Raw genomic sequence first — 26148 nt, 5'->3', positions numbered from 1 at the left:
GTGAGGAAGTATCATCCACTTCCGCTCGGACCTTGCTTTCCTGTGACTCTCATTCTCTTGATTCGCAGTAGTGTGGGACTCGATAGGTACAACTGACACAGCAATGATAAACCATTAGCTATTCTGAAAGGCCAGTCATATTGTCCATACTCTTCTTTGGTTGTTTGGCCACAGAAGCATTAGTTTTCAGTCTTCTTTTACTGATGTCAGGCTCGTTGTTATCACTGCATCCAGCCCTGCTGCCTGACCACGAAACACCCGAATGCACTAATCCTGGGGGCACAGTCTTACCCAGGTGAGGCAGGATTCCTCTTCTCAGGAGAATACATTTCTCCATGGCAGCTGGCATAGGAGCTTTAGGACACGATCCTGCTGGGAAACCAGCTCCTTGGGTCTCCTCTTCCTCCTCCCAGGCCTTCTAGTCACTGCCAGAAGGGGCACATCCTTACAAATGAAATACTGTTGCCCAGAGCAATGGGCAAAACACTCCCCTCAAGTCACACACCTCCCAACTGCTTTTGGGACTTGCACCCTGAAGTCCACAAAGCAGCTGTCCAGTGTCATGATGAAAAGATACGTGCCGTACCACCATGAAATATCTACTTAATGCAGCAACATGGCACTCAAATATGCTGCCAAGAGAAACTCTCTTTATTTCTACTGGATCAGAAGCAATCACAGCATGTTAATCAAGCTGTATTCTCACCAGTTCCTAGGTACAGTCATTGCTCAAGCAGAAGGAAGACACTACACATCCAGACAGCTGGAAAAGCAGTTCCTGTTATATATGTAGCAACTTGACTGTTCTCCAATATTTATGGATCCCAACTGCCTCCACTTCATTATACCATCAGGGGAAGAAAAAGTACAATAATCCCCTTTATGTCTCTTGTAATTGAATCCAACCATGATTATAATATATTGTGGGCACTTGAAGTAACTATTAATTATTGAATGCTTGCTTCATAATGAATTGGAATATCATCTGTTATAGACCAACTTCTTCATATATTCTCTAACACTTCCAAGATGCTGTGGAACTGGTCTATCCTTTAAAATGAATGAAGTAATAAAATCAATACAATAAAAACTTATTTCTTTCCCAAACACACTGTAGACTTTGCGATCCAGTCTCATCAGATTTAGCCAAGTAAGGAGGACTGGTCCAAGCCATCCTTGGATCAAAACCCTTGTTGTTTCCTAAGGTTGTCTAAGAATAGCACCTATGCTACATTCATTAACAATGATAAAATGTCTCAGTATAATGAGAGGAGACTGGAGGTGCCAATTTTTGAATAGTACATGAAATTCAGGAAATAGTAATAACAACAACAACAATAATATCAATTTAGAGAAACCATAGCAACTTTTTAAAAGATAGAGGGCCAAGCTTTCTGTTGATCAAATGCCAAATTAAGTAAGTGCATTCTTCTTAATAGGACGTGTCCTGGAAATACTTCCCTCCCATACTCTCTCAGTTGGGGAGCAGAAGGGAAGCATGCTGTTCATTGCTTGATTTCCTAAACTACTTAATAGTGCTGCTTTGGTTGTTGAAAAGCTGCTATACATCATCCTGAGAGTGACTTCATCTCACAAGTGGCTGAAGTAACGTATAAAATGCTCTGGGGTTTTATTTTGCAAGGGCCTATTTCACATGCAGCATCACTCTCTACAGAGAAGCAACCACTTCTAGGGTGGAATGCAGCAGCTGTTTAATTAATACTGACTAGCTAACCCTTATGCATATTGTATTTTGGGAATAGTACTTTTTGGGGTGACCCTCATAATTTATTACATCATCTTGCTAGGAGTTAAATGGTGCTTATATGTCATCTTATTATGACATGCAGCCTCCAGCAGAAGAGTATGGATGCTCTCCTGTCAAAATCAATGGCAAAATACTCAGTTAAATTCAATGAAAGTAGATTTGGGCTTCTGATCAGGTTACAGTAATGACTCGGGATGACTGACCTCCCCTTCAGGATTTCTGATCAGGCAACAGCTTACATAATCGGAACCGCTTTTACCTTGTTTCTGCAGCTGAACACGCTGTCAGTCTGCACCCAGCTGGAGCTGTGGTGGAGGGTGAGCTATGATCTGCAGTGATCATTCCCACTTAGGAAGCACTCCAAGCCTCTGTTCTGCTTATGAGGATGAATCAAAATATCTTATCAAACATGGTTATCATTTTGCTTGGAGTCTTAACTGGTTTTGCCAAAAATAATTTCCAAAAGAAATATTTTTTTATGATGAGAGTGTAGTGTTAAAGTGGTGCTAGCAAACAAGTGAATAATACAATATGCTCATGCTATATCAAATGGAAAATACTCCCATTAGAGCGAACATCAATTTACATACTGTAGCCTGAGAGTGTCGATCTCTTCCAGGGCTCGTGGTTACTTTTGTGATTTTTTCCCGCTATAAAAACATGATTTTGCTCAATCTTTTCATTTTAAGAATGAGGATGGATATTGAAATCTTCAATACAGCAGGCTCATCTGCAAGCATGGATGCCTCATACGCACACAGTAAATCTAAGCACATGACAATGCATGCGAAGGAAACATTAACCTACAATGAGTGCATATGAAAATATAATGGTATTTTATTCCCTTTCCTGCTTTCGACAACATGAAACTCTTGGAAAATACCACAGTATTTTAAAATAGCAATTATACTTATTTAAATGTGCTTGCATGTTGCATTTGTTTGTACTCCTTGCTATAGCAGATGTAAAGATACAGAGATCAGGACACACTGTCAGAGAACACCAGGTCAAATCAATTAACTGGGTTATGCTTCCATCCTATGATTAACTACATCACTCGCTATACATTTAATGCTAACAAAAGCGCTAGGTGTCTCTGCTGTGATCTGCTGGTCTCCTGGATAAAGCATATTCCCCCAAATTAACAGCTTCTATACAGCAAACAGCTAGCTATCTTGCAAAGAAGGACAGAAATAATCATTCCTGATACTATTGACCATTATAAGAATTTACAAGACAGAAGACGGACAAGTAGAGAGGAGTTTCAGACTCTAAACCAAGCAATGGTTTTCAGTCTTTATATAAATATCAAACTTGTGTTGAACTTGGTCTACTGCAACATTAGAATAAATTCTCATAGAAACAATGTATTCAAAAACACTTCTGGCTTGGGTCACTTTTGCTAATTATAAGCCTAGCCCTGTGGACACTGAGTGCCTCAGCCTCCCACTTGTTTCAACAGGACCTGAGGGCATTCTGTCCCCTCAACACGATCAAGCCTCATGAACCAGCGGAACGCTATGCAAACTTCACCTTTGAGCTGCAAAGGAACCAAGTCACCTGCAAACAGCATATGAAGACACCACATAGATACTGGAGGAACCTTACGCTACAAGGGAGTAAATGAACAAAGCAGCATGATGTCAAGGGGTGGCAACAAACAAGCCTATGGGAAGCTCAAGGTTAGTTTCAAATAAAGAAGCAATACAGAAGCTTGGTTTCAGAAGTACGTCATATTTTACAGCACCTTTGCAGCAGTTTTTTTCATAGATTATTTATAAACAGGATATTCTGATAAGAAGGAAAGATACTTAATCAATATGATGCATACCCTGTATTTTTTTTATGCTGGAAGGACTTCACACAGACATACAATCTCTGCTCAGCAAATTTCAGTTTATGGCAGTAAATTACTCTTTATAAGCAATACAAGAATATTGAAACTTTTCTCTAATGCTTGCTGTACAGTAAATGCTGAAGAAGAGAAAAAGACAAGACAGTATAAAGCGAAACCCAGCCCCCTGAAAGTAATGTTTTTCTGTGTCATAGTTTAATAATAGTTGGACAGAACAATCAATCTGGGGCTGGAAACCACAGTCTTAGTTTGAACTCAGCATTGTGTTCAAAGCCCAAAAGATCAGCAGAGCCCAGACCTCCAGATTTTGGTCATCAGAGCAGTAATTGTTTTAATCTGTTTTTCTAAATTGCAACAGCACAAAAACAAAATGAAAGAAAAGCCCTTGGACAATAACATTCAGAAAATAGACTCTACCAAGAAAATAAACTCTAGAAGTATTTACCTGTTTAACAGAAAAAAAAAAAAATTATGTTAGGACTTACTTTAGAAAATGCATTTCAAAGTGCTATAGCGCAAATATAATAAAGTTGCATGACTCACAGTGTGGTTTTCAAAATGTCACAAATCCCTTTTAGATATACGTATACAAAATTAATTGCAATAAAATGTTAATTTAAAATTCATTTTTCTCTGTGAGCCACCTAAACATATAAAATTATCCTCGAATAGCTAAATGTGCAGACAGGCTGCATATTTAAGCTGACCAGAACAGCTGACCAGGCATTACTCTAAAATCCTGTCCAGAATAGTTTGATTGGCCAGCAATGTCTTTCTTGGCCTCAGGAACATCATCGATGAGAACCAAACATTTGGTCCCCCCGAACTAGCAATGTTTCCTTACATTTTTCAGTTGGCCATCTCTCTAACTTTAAAACTTCCTGTAATTGGCCTGATTTTTTTCCAGCCAAAAAGAACTTTCTTAAAAATTCAAACTACATTTGAGAACTGCTAAGAATTACTTTACAGTATTTCCTCTTAGCCTGCTGCGTAAATGACTACATTTCAATGACTTCCTTCCTCTGAATTAGATGGACTGTTTGGCATTGGGGGAAACTAAGTAATTTTTACTCAATGCAACTTTTAAATCCTGATGATACTATCAAATACCGCAATTTAGTGCAATATACAAAGAGGTCATACATTACTACTATAGACAGTTCTACCTTTTTTTTTTCCCTCCCCTCTTTATTACCAGTATGTTTTCCCCTTTCTGTAAAACTATTCTCATGAGACCTCATTTTACAAAGCATGGAGCAGAAAAGGCAAATAAGAGTGCTTCTGAGCCTTACATCTTAAAATGACAGAAAATAACTTAAATAAGAGTGGATGATATAATTGACCTGAGTGCCTACTTGTTGTTTACCCTAAACTCCCAATGAAGCCAGGCAGCTCTGAGCACTGGGATCACATTCAATAATGGTAATTATAACAGAGTAATATATTTCACAGAAGTCTCATAGTAGCATGCTTTCCAGCTGTATTATTCGCCTATAGCTTAGGATTTTTTGGTCCAGGATTCTACACCATTATGGTATGGGCTTTCAGTAGTAACTGTGGTTGATTTTTCTAGATTACCTAGTAGCCGCTGACAAGAGGACAAAAGAAGATTTGAGATCTATAGTTAAAGTTTAAGCCTAATAGCTACAGTAATTGATTAGTTCTCCATGGATTTTCTTTGGTCATTGAGGTGTGTACAGAGACTACAGGAGATTATTTTATTGTGTAATTTTCGCAACGCAGCAGGGTACCTTGACAATGGGTTGGATACGACCCTCCTGACAAAAACCATGGGGGAGAGATCAGAGTGAAGAAAAGTCAGCCAGCAGAATCACTCCATAACAAGCAGGGGGTAGGATTTTTCCCTCCTGGGAAAGAAGCAAGATTTCTGGCCCCGCAACTTGTAGATATCTGAGGTCTCCCGGGGGACAGAGTCATTTTTATTGGGAGTTGCTGCCCACTTCAGTCCTAGAGTTATCAGAAGCCTTACCCAGTTCCCTAGCCACTTAGCTCTATTTAATAGCTAACATGTTGAAAAAGGCTCCATGAAACATGGTTATATCATGTTTACTGAGCCAGAGTAGGACCGGAGGGTTAAGCAGATGCACAAGTGGTGCAAAGCTAGTTTTGTTTTGGGGGTGGATGCAAAGAGGTTGAAAGTAGATATGGAGATGATGAAGGTTGATGGCTTAAGACATCCTGAAAAATAATGTCTCCTTTTTATCCACAGATCAAGGTAGCACAAACCACAGCAACTGTCACAACCTCTGCTGAATTGGAGGGACCTCTTCTACAGCTAGAAAGGGAGCTGGTGAACCCCTGTTGAGGAAACCAACAAGAGCGTGGGATGCAGAGATGGCTCATGCAATTACATCCACCAGAAACTAAGCTGAGACTAGCAGTGCTTTTTGTATCTGCCATCCAAAAGACTGCAACTTGTATTTTGGTATGAACCAGCAACAGCCAGGAGAGGCCTCGTTCAAATGCCTGTTTTTACACTCGACCCAAGCCTCAGTTATTTTCAGTGCCGAGTATCTCTTATTGATATCTCAACTCACTCTCAGGAATACAGACATGAGCCTGATGCTTCCAAACCCTAGGGCCAAGGTCCTCTCAAAGGTCGCCTCAGTTGTTGGGTGTTTCATTTTAGACACCTTGCATGGACCTGACTTTCAGAAGGTGAATACTCAGCACTTTCTAAAAACTCAACCTTCAAAGCACCCTCCAACTGGATTAATAAAAATTAAGGCACTCAAAAATTGCTAGTTACTTTTGAAAATCTTACCCATAACTAGAACAAACTAATTGACACGAAAAACAGAAATCACAGGTAACCATAAAAAGATCCATGTGTTGCTGTGCTCAAGGTACTTACAGTGTAAACTTTATTCACATTCATAGTGACATAGTTAATGGCAAAAGGGTTTGCCCTTTATGTCCAGTAACCATATTTTACTCTATATCTCTAGAGAGCAGGAGTCCATACAAGCAATGAGAGAGGGGAAAAAAAAGTTGATGGATTACCAGTTTTTCTTCTGGTGGTGAATTCAGTTGTCTGGAATCATGACTGTTAGTACAGAAGGAAATGAGATAGTTATTTTTTGTCAAAATTGTGATATAACAAATGTTAATATAATCTCAAAGGGAGGTACAGTTCAGAATATCTTAAAAAAAAAAAAGATAAAACATATCCTGAAACAAAGGTTGCTTTTAACTATGTGTAAACAGTCTTTGATCAATCAACTGAATCCTTAGGAAGGGCTGATAAATCGCAAAACGTAACACAACACCCCTACCACAGTTGGGTAAGTGCTTAAACTTTGCTCACAGAAAGGATGCTAGTAGTTGGCAGGGAGACCCAACCAAAATTATTAGAACGGAACTTTTTTGTATAAATTAGCACAGTCCTCTCCTTCTGGAAGCTGCATTCAGTACAGAGTAAAATGGATTGGTACTGCTGCATTATAAATGCATTTGACATCAGATAGAAATTCCTCCTGAGGGTCGTCTTCAGAATTCATGGCTTTTCTGCTTCCTCTGCTGCATCCTCAGACAAACCTATAAAGCAGAAAGAAGATGCTTAAAAATTCAGTGTGCTTGGCAACCACATGCACTATATTGTTGATTCCATCAGTTTGTAAAAGCCTTGGTTATAGCTGGAGGAAACAATTTATTACATGCAAAACAGGATAAAAATGCATAACTTGCAAATTCAAGCACTCACAAGTTTAGAAAATACAAAAAATTAAGGCAATAAGGGCAATTTCACATCAGCTCTTTTATGCATATGATGGATGATACAGTCTAAGTTATAAAATCACGGACTACTTTTACATCAGAAAAAAATGACAGAGAACAACTGGGCATATGATCTGAGACACGGTTACTCCAATCTACTGGCATTTTGCCTGCCCCTTTTTCTAGGTAGAACTGGCAATACAAATTGCAAAACAATAGAAAATTAGGCTCCATAAACTCTTTAACAAGGTTTTTTTATTTTTTATATAAGACTAACACTTTGGGCAAGGGGAAAATACCAAAACCCCTGTACTGAAGATAACTTCTGCCTTAAACCAGAAGTATAAGTTTCCTATTTTCAAATATCAGTTCAAGAGATGAATCCATCTTGGATCAGATATTAATCTTTGCAATAATGAACCTGACAGAATTAGAAAAGTGGGTAGAAACTCATAAAAAGTTGCTTCAAGAAAAAAAGGGAGAAAAAGAACAGTGGATAATCACACAAATTTGTATATGCACATACTTGCATGACTTTAATTTAAAGTGATTATTTAACCCAGCAGTTTCTTACATGTGCACTATTAGTTTAGGTTGAAAATGATTTAACTTAAATCCTTTTCTAATGAAGATAAAGCAATCCAAAATAAATTGGCACCATCTCCAAATGATATATGAATAATAATAAAAATAACACACAGCTTTTATGGGTTGTGGTTTGGTTTGGTTTTTTTTTTCCCCCTTATGAGCCATCTCTGAAGAAGGCTGAAATCCCCACACACCCAGTGAAGTGAAATAATCCAGCAGGTCAGCAGAAAAAAATCTGAGCATGCAGGTCTTCTAAACCCAAGCCACCAGTCGCCTGTCAGCTCGACTGCCTTCACAATCATATTCACACAGGCTTTAGCACTAACAATCTACATAATTTTAAAAGAATACACTTTCATTTAGATCCGTGCAATTCCACATGAACAAAAATATCTAGATTTCTTTCTCAATTTTTATTTTAAACTATCAATATTTTTTGGTGCTTCGGGATTTCAGTATTTACAATGGTTTTCATGGCCGATGCTACTGAAACTGAACAAATTTTATCTCAAGCCTTGAAACTGAAGGAAAGCATCAGTGAAGCTAAGAGAGCAGGAGATCAAGGATAAAATCACCAAGATACAAAAGACTAAAGCAGTAAAATTTCAGCAACAGCTGGGAGCCCAAGGCCCCCAAGGGGCTAAGAAGTTCCCCTTACTGAAGTTTCTTTTTTTTTTTTTTTTTAAAGGACAATTAAAAATACCATGTTAAGAGCTGACTTGGCTTTACAAAGGTCAGCCCTCGAATGGTAGTTCTTTTGTTCAAAACTCTTATCACACAGCACATGCTGGGATGCCAAAGGGACCAGCAGCAGGTCCTATCTTGTTTCATTAATGATCTAGGGGAAGGAGGTAGGTAGCATGATAATGAAATGTGCAGATTATAAGAAACAAGATGAACTACAAATGCTGGAGAGGAGAAAGAAATATTGCTCTAGGACTAAGAGATTAACAAGGCTGAGAGAAGATAAAAGGAGATACCACTTGAAATACATCATGGAAATAACAATCTTAAACACAGATACTTGCTGAGGGAAGTCCTGCAGAAGTAGCACAGTGGAAAAAGCCGTTGAAGACGTGCATTTGCAGTGAAATACCCCACGTAGCTCAATGCAGCGTAGCAGCCGCTGCAGAGCTCACAGTTAATACTGTTCCTGACTATATACCTTTGTTGAGATCACATCTGGAGGTGTTTACAGCTCTGTACTACATAAAAAGATACTGGACAGTATCTTACTTTCCCTCCATAATCAAGGAAAAGAGTTTGCAAGAATTATGAAACTGGTTTCTGCACACTCTTGCAAAAGCTGGACACGCACATAGTTGGGATGAGAAACAGCAAAAAGGTGGTATGATTACGGTCAGCTCTTTGTACCTGAAGAGAACAGCCGCAGATTTACCAGAGACCAAGAGGCACTAACCTCTGCATTAGCGCTGCCCACTAAGTTGTACACTTAAGATATGCGACACTGTCACTGCACAGTGCCCTCAACTTCAATACATTTGAGGACTGGCTAGAGGACATCTAAGAAGCATAACAGCACAGAAATTAAGGAAAGGAGGTTTACAAAAATATCGGGGGCGGGGGCGGAATCTTCATGAAAAGGCTATAATAGCCTAATGCATCTTTTCCTTTATTAGGCTGAAAACATGTTAAAAATTAAAATGTAATTATAAAATTGTAACACAAGATCTGAGCCATAAAATAGTGCCCAAGATACTGCTTTCAAAACCTGTTATTTCCATGACATTGACTTCTTACAAATAACCCTTGTGCCTATTTCTACAAATCGCCATGCCAAAATGGGCAATGTGAATGCTTACTTTCAAGCTCATGAAACACAGTGGATCCACTAAACCTAATGCATTAACTGTAATTATGTGCTGGCAGAACTGAAGTAATATAGCAGGATTTACCTCAATTTCACACAACTTTGCCTGACAGCACTATACATGGCTATAGGGAACCTGGAATACTTCTGCATGGATCAAAGAACTAACACATGAGTAAACTGTGGGAGAGGTGAGCTGACAGGTGACATACAGACTGCAGCTATTTTTATTGTGTAACTCCAAAATGGGAGGCAGTATGAAAACATGGCTTGCCATAATCAGCCTTCCCACCTCTACCCTGTATTTTTTCAACATGCAATATTTATTAGTAATCTAGGAGAACAACATAAATTTCACATTGATCTAACTGGCTCATGCTATATCGCAGTAGGTGAGATGATTAACATCAGAGAGGTTTATCATCAGTATATTCTGACAAGCTTAGGCAGATCCTAAGAAATACAGGGTATAAAATTAAAAATTCTGTAGATTAAGGCTCCTTTACCTCATTTTATCAGGACAAAAAGCTTCCTTCCATCTTCATATCCCCCGTTATGAAGTTCTCAATGTTTCATTTTATAGCTCATCCAAAAATCCTATCAGAATAATACTGGTCTGAGCACACACTTACACAAATGTATACTAAAAGGTTTATATCTCTATTTATCCACACAGTTATGAACTGGGAAGCTGCTTTTGGAAATAATCGTGATAGATTTTAACTCCTCTGCAGTAGGCAACCCCAGGAGTTTTTGGAGGTAAGTTTTCAAAACGGAGTTAAAAAATATGATTAAATTAATATCCTGATTAGTAACATGAGATTGCATCTGTCTGAGGTCAAAAACAGATTCCACCTTCAGTCACTTAAGTCTCTCAAATTGTTTTGTGTATTTGTCAATGAGAGCACATTAGTACCCTCATGAAAGCAGCTTCTACAAACAAAGACACAGAATACCTCAGTCATGTTAATTTGCCTCTTGAAAAGCATGACTTAATGCATACATATCATTGATTCACAGAAAGTTCATTTGTAGATCAAAATGTATTTTTGAGTCTTGAAAACTAAAAGTTCAAAGAAAATCAGTTACAGTGACAGAAGCACCAAAGACAGCTAAAAAACCCCAGCTTTCCTGGAATTATTATTCATGCAGCTAGAGAGAAAAAAAACCAAACAAACATTTAAAGGGAGGGATGGTATTTGAGCATGATGGCAGAAGGGAGGAGAAAGGATCGTTTTCTGTAGTCATAAATTGTTCACACTAAGCATGATAGCGTAAGGTTTAAAGATATTCAGGTTAAACAATCAGGCAATGGAAGAAACTATCCAGGGAGGTGGCTGAGTCAAGGATACGAGAAGTTTGCAAAGATAGGGTAGATGAAATCCTAGTGGGGATTAGTGAAGAGGAAGATACACAGCCTTTGAACTGGATGACCCAAAGGATCTACTCCAATCCTATCACTTAGGCTGCTATGATTCATCCTAAGGAGAACATTTTGGACTCTTATGAATTACTGGCTGAGTTTCCTGGATACTATTGTACATTAGTCTACTCTGAAGCATGCATAAAACTAAGTCAAAGTTGGCTTTGAAGTGTTTGATCTACAGTATTTGACACTTCCCAGTCTCTTTTTCATACAGTGACTCAGAAAAAGGGCTGCTATAACAAGACAACAAAAGTTATTTTGAGTTCACATTAAGTTAGAGAAGGGAGGCACCACTTTCTTCAGCTATTCCCACCTAAAAGAAAAGAGGAAAAAACCACCTCGTCTCATGGCCTGATGGTTAATATTGCTATTTCTAGATCCGACATAAAACAGCCTTAAAACAAACTACAGCTTTAAAGTAACTGTTTTTCATAAAATTTTTGATCCAAAACTAAATGTTCCAAATGACCAAAGTTAATAACTCTTTTTTGCTTTTTTGTTAACAAAAGATGACAGATTTTTCCCAGCACCTTCAAGTCACATTTCTGAAAATCATGACAATTTTCTTTTTAACAACTCCATCTATTCACTGCTAATAATTTTCATTATCATTATAAACTGCTTGAGGAAATATATACAGCTTCCATTTTCTTAGCATATAATCTTTATTCCATGGACACAATCCAAAGGGTTTTTCAGAAAGTTTAAGAAAGTAACAATATCTTGCTTATCCCAAGCAAACTGACACAGTTTAGCTCGGAGTGCAAAAGGGATTAGTGTAAAATCATCGACTCTGCTGCGGTGCAGAAGATTGATCATCATGATGGACAAGCTACAAACTTTCCTACACTGCTTTAACAGGAGAAACTGAACTTGATCGGTATTCTATATCACTTTTTATGGAATAATAAACTGAGAGTGAGCCTTACCATTGCCTCCCAAGTCACCAGTGACTCACTGATCACTGCATACATAATTTTAAAATGACCAGCGTTTTGTATCTGAAAGGGGAGTGATGGCAGCTGAATGAGTGGGAAGCATCGACTGACTCATTCATTAAAGAATTGTGTAAATCAAATAAATTTGCTTTCCGCTTAGGAAGTAGTGTGACTGATAGCAAGGACTTCATTCAGTGAATTTTTCTTTGTCCTAAGGGACCATATACATCACAGGATGGATAATGTGAAACAACAGTTTCCATCACTCTTAAATATACCCCCTACTAACTGCAACTAACATGACAAGCCCAACCTATATGAAGCTATCAATAGTTAAGTTTCTAAACCACCACAAAATAGCAGGGGTAGAAGGGGCAGCTCTTACCTTGGGGATAGCAGGGTCTATTCCCACAAAACTTAAAAAAACTTGCTAAAAATCTTCCTTTTGTCATTCTGACTTAATAGTGACATGTAATAGCAGTGTAACACAACGGAGATAACAAGGAGGTAACAACGACAAAGGTAACATTTATCAAGTGTCCACGTTTGGTTTTTTTTTTTTATTAACTTTAAAAAACCTTACAAAGTTCTTGTGCATTCATGCCCCTAGGCAGTAGCCCTCAATGGAGACTCTGCAGACATGGGCTTGTGGCAACTCAGGCCAACTGTGAAAAGGGACATGTTAGGAAAAGTTAGTGTCCCTTCCAAGGCAATTTCTTTGATTTGGTTCTTTGTTTTCCAAAGTACAGCAACTAAATATCCCTATCATTAATTTTATCCTGACAATTCATAACTTAGGCTGTGCTTGTTTTGCATAATACTGTTGTCTTCAACCTTCGTTACATTATATGGTGTACACACACACACGTACCCATACACATCCCTACTACAAAATTTTCTGTTGAGAACCCCAACACCTAAAAAGCATTAGAGCTGTCACCAATGGGTCCAAGGAATGAACAAGTAGACTGAATTACTGCCCATCTGTTTTGGGTAAGGTAAGGAGGTGTGCACCAGTTCACAGTTCCTGGGATTATCAAGTACTCAAGCTGTAAATGGTAGAGTTCAGACTCCTACATTTATAATGTTGCAAAGTTTCTATGCTTTCTTTAGGTCTTTCTTCTGCTTTATATTTGGAAAAAGCCCAAGACATATGAAATGTTTCTAATAAAAAGTTACCAAATTTGAACATCAGGAAAAACATCCAGTGACATGACCAAAAATTCCCAAGGTGCACAGCTGCTTCTTCTAATGACTCCAGTCACACATATATATATATACACACACACCCACACACCCCCCCATATACACACTGGTGGAATAAACATGTTCTGTAAGAAACAAGGAGCTGCCAAAACACTGAATCTAGCTTACATCTATAGATATCAAGGAGAGAAGAACAAGAGGAATGTGATGCTGGTTAGTTTGAAGCAATGTAAAGCTCTGTAAGCAGCACTCTAATAACAGTATTCTAAGCCCCATTCAGGAACAAAACAAAACAAAACAAATCCAAAAATTATTACAGAGCAAACTGAATATGCTTGCAGGAAGACAAGCTGCTTAAAAAAGCAGTTACCTATCTGAAATGAAGTCATTGATCATTACTGTGGGAAGTGTAATTTCAATGAAGCCAAAATTTTGGATGAAAAATGCCTATTTTCTCCAAATACCTGGCTTATCACAATTACCTATCAAATCCTGGACATTTTTCTAGGAAAGCCTGCAGATTTTTTAAGAAATGGTTGTTTTCATTTAGAGATGATCACAAAAAGTAGTCACAAATGACACATTTCAGCTGGAACAGATATTTTTTGCCAGGAAGTAAATCCCTAAAAATGAGTTTGCTTTTCAGTGGCCAAGCCTCCCTTCTTTCTAATTAGCTATCAGCCTTTGTTAGCGCAGTAAATTAGTTCAGTGGCTTCTAAGGCAAATACGCACAATACAAATCTAAAACTTAACTAATTATGGCCACACAAATGTCAATGCTTCAATTTATTCTTTGTCACGTTTGTATCTTCCCATTCACTGCAATCCAAAATCCTATTAAGCTTTTCAGAAATGTTGGCTCTTTAATAATCTGCTGTCAGAAAAAAAAAAAAATATTTGGGCCATGTACATTGAGATTAGACAGACGATAATATATTAAAAACAGGGTCTTTTTTGCATAGATGTAACTCTTCGCTTCTTCCTGGGGAGAAGTAACGCCATAGTAATCGTCTTTTGCCTGCTTGATTCATTGTGCTGTTTTGTTGACTTCCCAGACAGACAGACCAGCCAGCTGACTATTAACAAATCCTTTATCTTCCCAGACAAGCGATCACCATGACAGATAGGCAAAACTCCAGGGGTAGGTTAGCTTTAGGGCAAGATTTTCCATCATTTTCATATGAATGGCAGTGAATCCTATTCCTGGAGACAGCCACCCAGTGTCTGCCTGCAGGAAGATCTAAGATCCTTCACGGATATGATATATATATTACAGTCAATTTCTACTCCTATAGGTTGGCTGCAGCTCATAATTGACATCTGAAGACCTACAACCTCCCTGTTAGTATAACTTCAAACATTCCTCATCTACCTATGTAACTTTAGCTAATACTGAGCAAACTTTTCAGCTGAGATGATTTTCCTTAGAAAATTGCAAATGCAGGTCAAACAAACCATTGGTCAAATTTCTGCTGAATTTGTCAGATCAATTTGGCTAAAAAAAGTAAATAATTACAGCATTTTTGTTATTTTCAAAATCTTTTGAATTTTCATTTCACACAAGTACTGCAAATAAACTTCCTTGAATACAATGTGTTTTGTTTTGTTTTTTTTAAATAAGTTAGCAGATATGAAATCTAAGCGAAAGACTTCATTTGAGGAGAAAAAGAGAAACCTGAATCGATCATTGGAGGTTGTTCCAAAATAACAAATTTTCTAATTTTTTTGCTTCAAGTCAGAAACTTAAAAAATCCCCAGTTATTCAGAGCTCTACTCTTGTTAGTGTGTACCTGTATCTTAAGTCAAAATAGTGCAGTTATCCTTTTAATTTGCATGATATAATTGTCAGAATGAAGCTTTCAACAAATTTAGCTACAATACGTACCTGCAAAGTATATGCAGCTTTATCCAACACCAGCTTCAGTAAAACGTAGAATAAAAAGCATATTAGGTTTATAGGGGGGAAAAAAACCCACCTTTTTATGAACAATTAGTCTGATACAGACTTGCATTTAGGGCCTGTGCTGTGCTTCTCGTGCAAGTTTAACTTGTATGGCCACAAAACAACTTAGTACCTTTGTACATAAACATCAGTTTCTCCAGTAGAGATTTCCAACATTTTCTTTACAGCCTACGGTACACATAAGCCCGTGGCTCCTCAGTACCAGAAAGATATGACAAAACAGAAGAAATTCCAAAAGGAACAGCATAAATAATTGTGTGATTTTGTGGAAAACAGAAAAGAGTAGAGGGAGAGAAATAAAATAGCTGAAGGCAAAGCAACATTAGGAATTGTTCAGTGCAACGAAGAGATATAACAGAGGATCAAGAAGATGAAGTCAAGGAAAGGAATATTCAAGGCTGCTCTAATGCCATGTATTCTCCCAAGGGAAGCAGTGGAAGCCACATGGCTTATGACATTTGCAAATTAGTATCACAATGAAGACAACAATCTGGTGGTGTCAGGGAGATGGTCAAGCTGATATAACAAGAGTTTTCCATTTCTAACTCCTATTATTATACAACAGATCTGAGGTGCTACAAATTCCTAAGTGTTTTGTAATATTCACAGAAACATCAGCTTTTGCTTACCATCAAGTATTCAGCAACCAAATACTCTTCAGTACGTTGCTCCTTTTAACAAGGGAATATTACAGTGCAAATGATAAAATCATATTCAAGATTTCCATGGATTCTTCTGGAAATAACATACAACAGGATTTTACCATTTGATGTCATTTTTCCTTTGGAGTCTTGTGGGAAAAAGACATTGGTAGAGAGGCAGGTTTGAAGAAAAATGTGTTTAAAAAAAACAAAGGAAAAAGAATACTTTTGTGTAATACTTTCCAATCTTGAATTTCACACATTCCTTTTAAGCTACAGTATATGAGAAAAATGCTTTAAGAGTTTTTTTCCAAATGCAATCTTTTGATAAGTTTGTGTTGGCTTAAAAGCAAAAGAACAAAATAAAAAGAGCCTGTATTAAAGTAACAGATGAAATTTCTTCTAAATAGACACTTAACTCCTTTCTATTGCTCACCAAAAATCTGTATCTGCTTTTTTTGTTGTTGTTTTGGTTTTTTGTGTCCCCCCGCCCCCCAAAATCTTATCTTTGCAAATGCAAAGAATGATTTTTGGGGGATAGAGGGGTAATGTAATAGCAGTTCATATTTTTTATCTGATATGTATTCTAAACTGTCTTAATATCTCACTATACTAGAGACCTGTAATGTAATTCTCCTTATTTCCACTACTTTCCACTGGTACCAGTCTTGTCTCATACAGATGGAAGTAGAGTCACCCCCTGCTACACCCCTGGATATTTCCAGGCATATCTTGGCCATAGTAGCTATAATGGCAATTTCAGTACTCACAACAAAAACTGTAAAGCTACTGTCGTGGTTTAACACCAGCCAGCAGCTAAGCACCAGGCAGCCGCTCCCTCACTCCCCTCCACTCCCAGTGGGATGGGGAGGAGAATTGGGAAAGAAGGTAAAACTCGTGGGTTGAGATAAGAACGGGTTAATAACTAAAGTAAAATATAATACTAACAATAATAATAATGAAATATAACAATAATAATAAAAATAATAATAGTAATGAAAAGGAATATAACAAAAAAAAGAAGAGGGGGGGAAAAAAAGGAAAAAAAACCAAACCCAACAGTGATGCACAATACAATTGCTCACCACCCGCTGACCGATGCCGGAGCAGCGATCCACCCCTCCCACCCCTCCCAGCCAACTCCCCCTCCGTTTATATACTGAGCATCACATTCCATGGTATGGAATATCCCTTTGGCTAGTTCAGGTCAGCTGTCCTGGCTGTGCTCCTTCCCAGCTTCTTGCACACCTGCTTGCTGGCACAGCATGGGAAACTGAAAATCCTTAACTTGGGATAAGCGCTACTTAGCAACAGCTAAAACATCGGTGTGTTATCAACATTATTCTCACACTAAATCCAAAACACAGCACTGTACCAGCTACTAAGAAGAGAGTTAACTCTGTCCCAGCCGAAACCAGGACAGCTACTCAGATTTGATCATCCAATTAAGGATTACTTAAAACCCAAATCTGTGCATTTCTGAATGATGACTAGAAATTTCTGGGCCCTCCAATCTCACAGGAAAACCAGCAGAACCAGGACGGCAGCACTTTGTGGGACTGAGCCTTTTAGCACCTCCAGAAAGAGCAGCAGAAGCCAACACACCCACATCTAAGGTCTGGAATGATGAAAGAAACAGTTTAAAATGTATTATGGATTTTCTCATGGGCTCAGGAAGCAATAAAAACTAAGTATAGTCAGACTGCAGGAGAGCAATATAGCTTTCATAATTTTCTGTGACTTTAGGGAAAACATGCTCAACTTTTATAGACAGCCAATTCAGCATTAGAAATTTTCAGGAAACATCACTGCTATGGGATTCCCACAACAAATGCAGGTTATGTTGAAATTACTGTTTTCTGCAAGGACACTGCTCAAAATAAATTTGCGTCATGTAAATGAGTTGGTTTAATTACAGTGCAACACAGCTAACTGTCCTACATCACATGCTTCTCATTGAACTGGACACTAACGATGCTAGGAAGAGCAAACTATTTCATTCTGGTGGTTATGTAATGTTAAGATTATTTCCTCATTGACTAATAAGGTAAGTGCCTGAACAAAGCTAAGAAAGCAAAGACAAACGTGCTAAATCACCAAAAAAACCCCAAAAGATCCAATAAGGTAAACAATTTCCAGAAAATACACTGAAATACAGTGAGAAGGAGAACTTTTGTTGTGTAGTGTTTCAATTTATCAATCACTTTGCAGTTCTTTCCAACTTTGGAAGAAGTTTAAACAACATCAGTGGCTTGGAACATTTAGAAACAAAATGCCAAATCCCAACATAGTTAAAGGATATGCCACAAATAGTTAAAAAAAAGATCTTTGATTTAAGGTCAGGTACAGCAAGCATGGTGGTTTATGCATAAGTAATTCCACTGAACTTAAGGAGTCCTACAGGAATTCTCAAACATGTAAATGCTTGCAGAAGTAGAGCCTAATTTTCATACTATATGTTTTTCAAGCTGCTAACTGATTTTCTCATTTTATTCTGAGTAGTAGTATAATATTATCAATTAAATACTATTAATGCAAATAAATGATCTCTCTTGAAGTATGAAAGTCAGGTTTCCCAGACTCAGCAGTTGTATCTATATAGCAGAGGAAGAGCTGCCTTTGGAGCTGTTTTACCTCCACAGTCTGCCTCTTGTCCACCTGAAACAGCCTAAAGACAGTTCAGTCATGCTTGAAGGTAGCCTACCTGACAGAGGAACCTCACAGGCTTCTTTATACTCCGATTCCATTTAATGCTGTTCTTCCCTACTCGATGCATGCAACGTCCACAAACCTGTGCTTGAAGACAGCATCTAGGCCACCATTACCTGACCTTATTTATGTAAGCAACAATGTATGCCTCACCAAGAAGGTGGACATCCAGGTTTTTACAAGCCGCCTTGAAGCCAGCGCAAGTTCTCCTCAACAACATAAATCTGCTCCTACTTAGCTTATAGGACAGAGCTTTAAGACTCAGGTTTACTAGTTCGCAGAGTAGCCAGCTACTCATGCATGATACTTAATCAGCTCCAATTACAGTTCAGAAAACTGTCTCAAATCACCTAAGCATATGATCAATTGAGATCAGTGGAACTAAACGCACCATGTATGCATTCAAGTTGGGTGCATGCACAAGTACTGTCTTAACAAAAAATCTAAGTATAGCCTTAAATGCTTTCCTAAATAATGCCCCAGAATTCTCAGATGCTATAACACATTATTTCAACCTATACTCCAAAAGTGTTGATAATCAATGCATTTATGTATGTATTTCAATATTATTTCAAATTTAAATGTGCTAGAATATTGATTTTGGGAAAATCTTTGAAACATGAAAGTGCTTTTGTGTATAATTTTTTTCCTTTTCTCTTCCTCTCTCCCTCCTTGATTTTGCTAACGATGTCTGAAACTCTGGCATAAAAGAACTGTGGTGAAACAGAAAATAAAATAAAATAAATCTACTTTGATGTTCTGAATGAAATATAAAATGCTAATGAACAATGTTCATTTAGTAATAAAATTAAAATGAGGGGGTTTTTTAAAATCTTTTGCATTTTACTGTGCACATGACTTGCAAGTAATGTTGGTATGGGCTTTTTGTGGGAGGTTTTAAGTCTAAAAAGAATCTGGTGACATCACCCAAGGAAACACCTAAATCATATATTACTTTTAACTCAATACAATTTTGTTTAAAACTTTCTTAGGAAACAGATGCTTTTCTGTCTCCAAAGTGTTCTCAAAGGAGTGTCTGCTTTTATGCACGGCATTTCTGATCTCTCACTGCAGGAGAGCTTTACATCAAAGTTCACATACAACTCCAAAAGCTCCATTGGACCCTCTCAAGGTGATAGTTTGGGCAAAAATGTAAAGAGAGAGATGTTATTGAGAGACATTCTGTTGGAGCAAAAGTGAAATCTAAATACAGTAGATGGAGATTTATCAAAATGTAGACATAGTCCCACTGTGCCTGACCATTATCTGCTTCTGCTAGGATCTTGCAACAAGCTGGATGCTATTGCTTCTCTCCCAATGCATTTGCAGTTTAGAGGTCTTACTGCTATAATCGGGATTTTGCTGGAAGAAGGGCAACATACATCACATGTAAGATGTTTTGAAAGGAGCTGTGAGTTAAGGTAGAGATCATTTTTGCTTTTAACCCTTACTTGGAATGGTAAGAGTGTTTTCTAATCTGTTATCCATGAAGTCATGGTCTGCAGCCGATGAAATCACATTAAACAAGAAAATAAACATCATCCTTACAGTATTTTCAGCTAAAGGTGCAAAGATACGATCATCTGCAGGAAATGGGCCAGCAGAAATACATTATTGTGAAAGTGTGAAAACCACTCGTTCAATGGTGTGTGAAGATGAAAAGTAGAGGATCAAATTGCAGTTTTACCAGTATTCATTTAAACTGCAGATGATAAACAAGAAAACAGTAAAACATATGAACAACAATGCGTAACGAAGTTTCAAATACACCATTTAAAGTACCACCTCTCATGCCTTTCAGAAGCACTTCTGAAATAGGTCCAGGTATTAGCATCTCATTTAATGGGTTGTAGTAAGGACTATCAAGTAGCCCAAGACAGACAGTTCCTTTAAGCATGGTGGAACAGTCTGCTGGCTCACACTTAACATGGCCAGATCTTCTCCACCCACACAGGAGACTTCAAATTGTTCTGTCAGAAATAGTATTTGCCTGAAGGATTCCATACGCATTACCAGATTGAGTCCCTGTGCAGTAGCTTGGAAAAGGATGGCTAGTCATTTTAACAAGTTACAGATTTAAAAAAGAATGAGCTATTCTCATATCTATCACACATCATGCATGGGATGACAAGTTAAATGACTTCATGTTTGTAAAACTAAACTGGATCATACTGAGATACCTGCCTTCAGAGATGCTGCAACACTACTTCCCATTCAAGTCAAGACTGTTTTGAATGACTTCCGAGAAATGCTTCTAATATTTCTTTACCTTCCAAATTCCAGGATCAAAACGTTCTCTTCCTTTATTCTTTCTCTTGAATCTGATTTAGAAATCCCTTTATGTGGCATACGATGCCACCTACACATGACAATACCCAGATCTGGCACGTTTCAAGCCTCATCTGTTCTTCCAGGCTCTTCCAGGAGAGACAGAAATATATAAGGAGGATAATAAAGTCTGAATACAGTCTGAAATAAATTACTTATCTTTGTGAGATCTTTCTGTGTCATTTTGACACACTGAGCTCTGGACTGGACTCAATGACACACTGAGCTCTTTTGACACACTGAGCTCTACGGTCGGACTCGATGATCTTAAAGGTCTTTTCCAACCTGAATGATTCTATGGTTCTATGATTCTACGACTAGTGCAATCTATCTAAAACTTTGGGTGGAGACTTTTGTAAATGTGAATAAATAATTTTAATTAACTGATGGAAATAATACAAGGCTCTACCATTATCTTCCTTAAAGGTATGTGCTTTTTGTCCACAAAGCACATCATCTACCTTCTTAATCAATGGGTATTCAAATCATGACAGGAACTGGCATTGGGCTTCAGGGTGGGAACAAAAAGCTCAATGGGATTACGAGTCAACTGAAGTCATGAGTCAACAGCAGCCTGTTGCTGATTGACTCTGCCTCACCAGTAGGTGTTACTTCAGCCATTAATGCAGATTGCCGTATGGCTGCAGGGATATGCATGCCTGCCAAGGTACATAAAAAATATCCAAACCAAACTAAAATCTGCCAGATTCTGAAAATATCATGTAACACCCTGCTCTGTATCTGCAACAGCATCCAAAGTAATGTTTGGGAGAGCTGACCATGACCACCCCCATCCCTATGTCTGCAATACAGCCTGAAGGTTTTTCACTGACAGCCATTCCACTTAATCATTCAAAGCGATGCTTGGCTATTTGATTGCTGTGATTTAACACAGTAATAACAATAATCCAGACTATGCTTAAACCACTCACAGTACTTCCAAAACTGTTTATTAGCATTGGCTTCTGCTTTACTAGCTATTTTCAACACCCTTAATACTGAAGTTCCTCCTCTGGCACCTCTGAGAAGGCCAAGACTATATGAAAAAGGCGGCCTTATTTTTTGTTTGACCGAGTATTTGATAACTGCACTTAACTTTACAGTTTGTTTATTTAACCTTAGCTCAGGCTGAAGCCATCTAAAATGCCCTGTGCATTGTAACTTTAGGTCCAAGACAGAACTGCATACAGAACACAGTCTCTTTTATTTCTCTCTTGAAATGAAATTCAATAGCTCCTCTTCAACCCATGAGTCAACTGCAAGGCCATCATTTAATAATCCCATCCTTTTATTGCAATCACAGTCTGAAAATTCAGGTCCCCATGCTCAACATCTCTGAGCAGAGTATCAGACATATCAGACTGAGGATTTTTGTCATGCTTTCACTAAACCTTATCTTTGAGCTAGTACTTTCCAACTGGTAACCGAGCCTCTTTCTGAAGACCCTCAGAATGGGAAGCTCATCACTGGCAGTCTATTTTATCATATTCTTTCAACACAAATAACACTTTCCATGGACTGGACTGACTTCTTTCTTAATGTATGAATTTCATCCTTCTTAACATTAGAATTCACAGGAACTGAATGCATAATTTAAGACTTATATCCCAACAAAAGTCAGCATTTTACCAAGCCGTCATTAAGATTGGACAAAGAAAGGGCATTTCCCCTTAAAAGTAGGTTTTGTTCAACAGGCAAGGCACAAGAACAATACACAACATAACAAAATGATTTGTCTATTGAACATAACATATCTTACATTTGTTTTCTGAAAAATGTTATCTGACTTTAATGTACACACTAATATTTTTATCAATGTTTCTATAAAACTTACACAACTTTTTTTGTCTACGTAAATACAGTACGCGAAAGGCAAAAGTATGCAGCCTTTCATCTATACACAATATGAAAGAACAGCATTTCTCTAGGAGACTTTTTTACTGTAAATCCAATGCTTATAAAAGCAGTGCAATTGAAAGCAGGTGGGACGCAGTACAAGGGTTTCTCATCGTTCTAAGCATACAGTTCGGCTCACTCAAATAATAAAACCTCTATGCTTATTCAGTCTTGTACTTCTCTTAAAGCTAGGCCACTCAATTGTGCCAAATAACGTGTTGTCCAACTTGGACTAAACTGAGAACACTAAGCTCATTTTCCTAGTGAACTGTGCGGTACTTGTACGATTTCTACATTACAAACAGACATTATCTATAAGAAAAAAGAAATTAAAACTTTCTAAAGTCAGCACTGTTTCCAATTTCTTATATTACTGCTGAAATGTTAAAGGATAACATACTTGAGATTAAAACTTAAAAAGAACATTATTACCATGATGTAAATATACCCATATATAATTAGGTAATCATGTACATACGTATATTCACTCTGCCAAATTCTGCACCACCACTATTATTTATATTTGATCGGATAGCTGGAAGACACTCCTTAGACCATTTTCTTTAAAACTGTAAACAGTAGATAGCATCATTCTTTACACTCATTAAAGCTTAACAAGTTGCTAACAAAACTTTTACCACATTCATTTTTTGCTAACTTAAAATAAGAAGAAGATAAAAGGGTAACTTGCATCTCATTATGTTGAATTGTAACAGTGAGAAAGAAAACCAAAGAAGATAAAGCAGGGGTTTACGTGGTAAATCTGCTGATAGTTGAACTTGCTGAGATAAAATAAAGGCTATAAATCAACTTGAAATAGTTGGAAGTATTAAAAAGATCAGGTAACTTTCTGGTGTCTTTCTTCTCACCTCACATTATCTATTTTCATTATAATCTTTTAAATTTGGCTCGTGGCTGGTATCAAACACTAAAATGAGGAGCGACAGTAACAACAGCTTTTTTCTTTGAAATCTGACTTGCCAGGGAGTGGAACTGTCACCCAAATTTGCAAAGGCAGTTCTTCTGAGATCTGCATATAACTTTGAAGTGCCAAGAGGCCAGAACAATGAAATCAGAATTTTTTAAGTCTGATTGTCAGTACTTGCACTGGACAAATATATATACTCTGAACTGTGCAAAATCTGTGATTGCAACTCAGTTCTGGAAGTGGAATGCTTGCTTTATGGAAAATGTTGGTATTTGCCATAGGTTTTCATTCTCAGCTATACAAAACACAGAAATATAAGAAAGAATGAAACTTTTCACTAAGTTTCAGATTGGCAATGTCACCATAAAACAAGTTGTGGTTATGAAGAACAACAGAAATGACAAAGTCTCATTTCCTATCCTGATTCCTATTCCTGATTTCTGTCAGATTTACATACTCCTCTCCCACAGTTTGCCCAGCTAAACCCACCTATGTCCCCTCTCATCTCACCTCACAGTACCCTCAGCTACCCTTCACATCTACTAATTTCCTCCTGAGCAAGAGCCACAAATTAGGCTGGTTTTGAGGTAAGGGTGTACTTAGTCAAGATCACATCAAACACAACAGGTAACTGTTAAATTCCTGTTTGAGCCTTCCCCCTGGTAATCTGAACCTTTCCTTTACACCCGACAACTTCTATGAAATTTGTATAAAATTATATATTTTTTGAGATGTTTATCTTTCTTTAAAATGCATCAGAAACTGGCCATGGGGGTTCAACAAGGGTGGGGAGAGAACAACAAGAGACAACCATTATGATTACATAAGATTTCAAAGCAGGTTAAAAATGAAAGGCATTTTTGTTAGGTACGGAGTAACCAGACATTTTGAAATTATAATTTTGAGAGATTCCAGTTCAGCAAATCCAAATGTCCCATTTCAATATGTCCAATTGCTTCCTGTCAAACAAAAATAGATGCATTTTCAGCTTGGTTTTCTGCAATCCATCCGTGTCTCAGAGATATTCACTGAAGTTGTGTGAAAACCTTTACAAAAAACTAATTCACCACAGGGGGGGAAAAAAATGGCATTGTTAATTTTCCCTAGATAAGAGTAGCTTCAGATGAGAAATTTTGGAGAATCAAAACACACTCAAAATCAAAAACCCACACCCTGACATTTAATTATATACTTTACTAGGAAAACAGTCTATAAGGAAGCACTTCTAAGTTAGAGGCTTATATTAAATTTAAAAAATAACCCTATGATTTATACCACCAGTTAGCTTTATAAAATGCCACATGTTAAAAAGCAAACATAATTAAAAAAGCAGGGTGAATTCAATACCTCTAAAAATGCCTTCCTGATTGTAAATGTTCTGTAGAAAGATGGTACAGAAAACTGCATCATTTGAAGAGATAAAGAAAATGCCCTTTAAGTGGAGATGCCTGATTTTACCCCTGGGTTTGTGTGGAATAGAGCATGGGGCTTATTCACGCAAGCTCTGTCCCACATGGGTGTGATCAACATGCTGGCAGGACCCCAGCAGATACCTCCATGCACATGTACAAACTCAGTGCCAGCGCTACAGTCTCCACCGCACGCCCTGAGCACAGCTCTGCTCGCCTGCATGAGAGCTGACCAGGAGAGCTGTAACCTCCCTTCACACCTTTCTGGCCCTGGGCCTCTCTCAGGGCATAGAGAGAAACTGGCAGAAACCAATTTCTGCAGGCTGCTGCCCATGGAATAAAGGAGAGGACAGGAATCCATGGAGCAAACACTTCTCAGTAAGGGTTTGCCAAAACAGGTGCTCATTTTCAAAAGGAAATAATCAGTTTGTTGTTTTGGTTTTTATTTTTTACATATAGTTCTGGATGAAGCACTGAATGAAGGGCCTCATCCTCACAAGCATAACAACGATGGGGGATTCTTTCAGCTGGTACCACACAACCCTAAAGTGCACCACCAAAGTGACTCTTTAATGGAACAGCAGGGAAAGGAAGACATAGTTATGCATCTGGCACACGCACACCAAACACAGAGTACCTCTGTGCTGGGGAAACTCTCCATTGGGAACCTACAAAAATCTTGGTGGAGCTAAACTGAGCAGAATTTGACTATTTTAAAGGAATACTGGGTATTACTGAGCAACCTTTAGAATGCTGCTTCTCACTGGGGCACACCCCTTCAGAAAACACAGCATGGTAATGTGAACACATATGCCAGCAACCTTCACTGTTCACAGATTTTAAAGAACAGAAGGTCTTAGACTATGATGATCTCAATACAACCATCTAGTCAGATGCCTGGAATAACACAGAATATAGAATTTC

The 26148-nt window shown here is 37.9% G+C and overlaps 2 protein-coding genes across 5 annotated transcripts in view; one reads left to right on the top strand and one right to left on the bottom strand.

Annotated features, from left to right (window-relative positions):
• LSM5 (LSM5 homolog, U6 small nuclear RNA and mRNA degradation associated) overlaps positions 1–26148 on the top strand; it is a 756742-nt gene that overhangs the window by 261679 nt on the left and 468915 nt on the right. The window lies entirely within an intron of this gene.
• BBS9 (Bardet-Biedl syndrome 9) overlaps positions 6490–26148 on the bottom strand; it is a 308542-nt gene continuing 288883 nt past the window's right edge. For all 4 annotated transcript variants that reach the window (XM_050915804.1, XM_050915803.1, XM_050915806.1 and 1 more), the window contains one exon: positions 6490–7181. In XM_050915804.1, the coding sequence (XP_050771761.1) occupies positions 7141–7181 (41 nt within the window). In that variant the 3' untranslated portion in view covers positions 6490–7140. The remainder of the gene's footprint in view (positions 7182–26148) is intronic.

Source organism: Gymnogyps californianus, chromosome 2, assembly GCF_018139145.2.
Source record: "Gymnogyps californianus isolate 813 chromosome 2, ASM1813914v2, whole genome shotgun sequence".
Taxonomy (NCBI): domain Eukaryota; kingdom Metazoa; phylum Chordata; class Aves; order Accipitriformes; family Cathartidae; genus Gymnogyps; species Gymnogyps californianus.
The sequence above is the reverse complement of the archived record's forward strand: the minus strand, read 5'-3'. Positions and strand labels throughout refer to the sequence as shown.